The 5,263-nt window shown below is 37.9% G+C and overlaps 1 protein-coding gene across 3 annotated transcripts in view; it reads left to right on the top strand.

Annotated features, from left to right (window-relative positions):
• Positions 1-5,263, top strand: part of DMD (dystrophin) — a 2,089,898-nt gene that overhangs the window by 2,009,747 nt on the left and 74,888 nt on the right. For all 3 annotated transcript variants that reach the window (XM_011378471.2, XM_011378473.2, XM_011378474.2), the window contains one exon: positions 4,708-4,874. In XM_011378471.2, coding sequence (XP_011376773.1) covers positions 4,708-4,874 — 167 coding nt within the window. The remainder of the gene's footprint in view (positions 1-4,707; positions 4,875-5,263) is intronic.

The following is a 5,263-nucleotide window of genomic DNA, read 5'->3' as shown; positions in this document are numbered from 1 at the left end:
TTTTTCTACACCTACATTTACTGCTGACTCATAGTCAGATTGTTTTTCCGTCTTCTGGAATGCATAGAAGCGTTCTTTTATATTACATTTTCTGTATTAAGCATGAATTCTTACTCTCTGCAGCATGTCTTTGAATCCATCATTAAACAATCATCTAAACCTAAGTCAGAAGAAATAGATAGGTTCAGATTAAGCAACGATAAACCCCTGTTTTAAATAGGAATGAATTAGTAGTGCTTTTCAATTTCCTGCCTTTCTATAATGGTTTGTCTCCCAGCTACAAAGGGTTATTTTGATAAAGTCAGTTTCAAGACCAGTGGAGCAAGATATTGTTATAGGACATACTGTAGCTGAATTTTATAGTTCTTTTGTGACAAAGTCTCTATTGTGTCTTTGTGTACAAGATGGAGAAACATGTACAGTAGAGATTGGACATTGATATAACTGAGAAAAATCATACTTCAACAGCCAGAGAGGGCTGAATGGTGGATTTGTTTTGACCTGAGGTGCAGCCTTTGGTGGTGTGGCTCACATTTGACCTTGGCTTGTTTGATATTCTCACCAGTGAATTTTTCATGAAGACAGAACACACAGAACACATGTTTTAAAATGTAAAAATTATACGAAGTTGGCTAATTTGTTGGTTGTAACAGTCAGATTTGTAAAGATATGAGCTTGTACAGTGGGCCCAAAATGAGCCCCAAATGACGGGACAGCCCTTGACAGAAGTGAAAGGAAACAAACCCCAAATGAACTAGTACAGAATGGAGAAATCACTGGAAACAGCTCAAAACAGCATTTTCCTTCATGCCCAACAGAGCATTAGTCCCTTGTGGTGTTCATAGGCCTTATAAGTTAAAAAAAAAAAAAAAGATAAAGGTCTTGGGATCACTGAATAACAAGTGTGGGAAATTCTGAGGTCAAAGTTCAATGTATTTCTTTACCAACGAACTTCTTAGCTTCTAATATTATATTCTAATATATTCTGATATTCTAATATATTAATATGCATGAAGAATTTTAAGAGGTGGGCATAATGTGCCATGTTTCCTTAATTAACTCGACCTCTTCAAGAAGCGTTTTGATGGATAATTGATCTGCTGGGCACACTGGGAAACGCTGACCCAGAGATTTTAGTTGAATGAAAACCCTCTGTGAGCCTATAGTATAGAAGAAAACCGAGTCATCCAATTATATTGTCCAGAAAAATGGAGGTGCCATGTCCAGCAGATTGTATTTGGAGAATAATTTTGTGAAAGACAATGGCAAACCAAGCCATGTCATATGAGGAAGAAATAAAAGGAATAGGGATGAAAAGGCATGGATAGACTTGACAGCTCAAGTAAAATATTTAAAGGGTTGGGTGAAGGCTGAAAATTTCTGGGTTTCTGGTCAGATGGATAATAATAATCACTATAACAATAGCAAACACTGACATGGCTCTTGCTATGTGCCAGACACTGTTCTAGGTGCCTTTCACTTGTTAATCATTTCAATCTTACAACAATCATATGAAGTAGACACTATTAGTAGTTCAATTTCATGGCAGAAGAAAGTTAAGACACAGAGATAGAGTTATTTTCCCAAGATCACACAGCCAATAAGTGGCACAGCTGGGGTTTTAACTCTCGCGGTTGGACTCTGGAGCCTCAAATCTTATTCGCTGGTGGATTTCAGCCCAAGGTGAAGAAGCACTTTTAACAGGAGTCTCTGTACGTAAATGTTCAAGATCGCCCGTTAAGGATGTCTGCTTTTGCACATGGGTGGTTTTTATACAGTAGCTATAAGAACACACTGGCATTGGTAAGAGTTTGGGCTCTTGTGGCGCCATTCCAAAAGTATGAAATCACTTGCATAGTCCCTTTCATCTTTAGGTTCTATAATTCTTTATTCTTTAAATATTTCTTTGTGTGAGTGGGGGACACCTACTCCATTGGAGGTCTTTTATTTCTTTACACTTACCATGCCATGAATTCAGAGGGAATGGGTTCCAGCAGCTCAGGCTCTTTCCATTGGTTCTCCCATAGTGCGCTTCTCAGGCTGCAGCAGGCTGGCGCTTCAGTTCAGCCCAGGTACCTTTCTCTTCGGCTTCCTTTATTTTTATCATTTTTCTTCACACTTTTCAGGAAGCTATCTCGGCTCTTAAAGTGCTTAATATGCTCAATACGTACATTAATTTTCTTGGTAAGAATCTTGCCCTTAACTTTGTTGTTTACAGCAATGCCAACCGCATGCTGGGTAACACTGTAGGCTCTTCTGGTTTTGCCATGGTAACATTTGTAGGACGTTCGTTTTTGAACAGTGCCCATTCCTTTGATGTCTACAATATCACCTCTTGTAGATTCGCATGTATGTGACCAAAGGAACAGCTCCATGTTTTCTAAAAGACCCAGAGAACATATAGCGTGTGCCTTTCCCCTTTACCTTTGTGTTGGTCATTTTGGCGAATTACTGGAAAATGGCGGTTTGGGCCCAAAGGCTCTATAATAACTTTTTTATATTTAAAAAAATCTTCTACAAAGTACCTCTGTAATGGCACCCTACACAGAGAAAAGTGCTCACCAAAAGCTTTTATTAGTAGTTTGAATTGGTACCATTTTGCAGCTTGGATATTCAGGGTTAAACAACTCATTATAATGTTGTTAAATTTGTAATCAGGGGTAATGACTGGAGTACTGCTGAAGTGGAGAGTGTTGCCAGCCAAATGACCTGTTGGTTCAAAACCTCCTGCCTTTCTGTCTGAAATGTAAATAGAGTCTTTCTTAGCAAACTGCATTCCAAGAGAAGCAACACGAGTTTGCAGTTCAGATACTCATTGCCTGTATGATACTACATATCTGTCACATATTCAGTTTAATTGGTCTTAGAATAAGTAGTAACCTTTGGCTCTTGGCAAAAGCAAATGAAAATCATTTCTAGAGAAGGCACCTCTAAGGTTGATGTAGAACGTAGTTAAAAAAAAAAGAAAAAAAAAGGCATACAAGAAATCAAAATGAGCAGAAATAACAGTCCACAGAAGCAGACCCCTGGTAATTTCATATTTTGGAATCATTAGAGACAATTTTTTTGAAAACTATGTTTACTCTGTTTTGTTTTTGTTTTTTGTTTTTAACAGACCATTAAAAAATATCTGCAGGGAACCACAAACTTTAGAAGTGACCTTTAAAATGACCAAATAGAATTTGTAAATATTAAAAAGCACAGTAACCCACATTTAAAACTTACTATATGGGTTTATATCAGACTGAATGCTGCTAAGGAGAGGAATAGATACCCAGGCAGAAAGGATTATCAGGAATGAAGCACGAAGGATAAAAAAATGGAAAACTAGGAATGTCCTATTCAGAGAAATGCAAATTAAATTGAAAAGGTCTACGTTTATCTCTCAGATTGCTGTAAGCAGAGTGGAGAGAGAATGGAGAAGAGGCACTATTTGTTGAGATCATGACTGAGAAGTATCCAGAGCTGACTAAAAACTAACCTACAGGTTTTAGAAGCCCAGTTCATCCTATAAAGTATAAATAAAACCCTAGGAGCACAACACAAGACAAGAAAAGGATAGATTACCTTCAAAGGAACAGCAGTCAGCTTTACTGCTGACTTAACAGTAGCAACAGAGAAAGTGAGATAAAAATAGGAAAATATTTCAGTGTGCTACAACAAAATAAAAACAAAACTCCTGCAAAAACTTTCAATCTAAAAATCTATACCCAGTGAAGATAGCTGTTAAGAATATAGATTTTAAAAAAGAGATTTTCAGTCAAAGAAAACCTGAGAAATTCACCACCAACAAACATTGACTAAAGGAAATTCTAAAGGATATTTTAGGCAAAACTGATCCCAGATGGAAGATATGAGATGAAGGAAGCAATAAAAAACAAACAAAAGTGGTCAGTGTATGGATCAGTCTAACAATATAAAAAATTAAACCACTGTCTTGTAGGGTTAATAAAAAAACAAGATAGAATTAAAATGCACGAGTATAGTAATACATACATCAAGTGATGGCAAAATATATTTCGAGTTTTCTAACATCATTGTACTGTTTGAGAGGAAGACAGACAAGGAAACAACAGGTCACCATGAAAACAGCACTAGATCTGCTGGAGTTTTGGATTCGAGTATCGGCTGTGCCACCAGTTAGTAGTGTGGCCTTTGAAACGCTACTTCTCTCATCTGTGTCTTGTCTGTACAATGCATCTTTGGGACCAGATGAATTTTAAAGCCTCTTCATTATGATTCTATGACACACTGAGAAATAGATTCTTTAGGGGAAAAAGGGAATCAATAGTTCTTGAGGTTTTTTTTTTTTCCCCCTCCTTTGAAATTTTATCAATAAACACTTAGATTTTACTTCTGGCTAACTCATCTATCTGTTCAAAACCCAAAGCTAAATATAGTCTTACTCAGGTGTGTATTTTGCTTTTTGTTGTTTTGCTTTGTTGTCATCTAGTAGCCAAATAGAGTAATGGCAATTTACCAAAGCCTTAGGGATAGGTGGCTCATATAAATGCTAGGAGGACATCTGCAGAAATAAACTGGGGAAATGGGCATCACTGTGCAACTACTGTTTTTTTTCTTTCTTTCTTTCTTTCTTTCTTTCTTTTAACGTATTACCTGAACTGACATATGCCTCTTTTACTTTCTCATTTTCTCTTCTCAAATTCTTCACCCCCCACCCCCTCGCTGTCCCTCCTGTCTTTGCAGGCTAACAATAAGCCTGAGATTGAAGCGGCTCTCTTCCTAGACTGGATGAGACTGGAACCCCAGTCCATGGTGTGGCTGCCTGTCCTGCACAGAGTGGCTGCTGCGGAAACTGCCAAGCATCAGGCCAAGTGTAACATCTGCAAGGAGTGTCCAATCATCGGATTCAGGTATTAGGAACCAAAAAAAAATGTCATTTTTTTCTTATCATTTCTCTTATCATTACCTTTTTATGACTTGATCTTTTACCTCCTGTACCAGTTGTTGTTAGTTTGTTCCTCCTTAAATTGGGAGAGGAGGTGATCAGGCTGGAATATCCATCACTCTTGTCACTTCCCTGATCACTGGGTTATTTTGGTGGATCTGACTCATTAGGCAGGTGTCCCTTTCCACCTTCATTCACTCTTCAGCTCTACAGAGCCACTTCTTCGGTGAACAGGACTGACTGCCTGTCTCCACTGAGATATTTGTCCATTTGTCCTTTAGGGATATACAGATAAACTGTGCCTTCTCCTTCCTGGACCCAAAACATTTTGTGTCTGTCTTTGTCTGTCTGTCT

The sequence above is a fragment of the Pteropus vampyrus genome, unplaced genomic scaffold, assembly GCF_000151845.1.
Source record: "Pteropus vampyrus isolate Shadow unplaced genomic scaffold, Pvam_2.0 Scaffold340, whole genome shotgun sequence".
Taxonomy (NCBI): Eukaryota; Metazoa; Chordata; class Mammalia; order Chiroptera; family Pteropodidae; genus Pteropus; species Pteropus vampyrus.
This window is presented reverse-complemented; position numbering and strand designations above follow the sequence as displayed.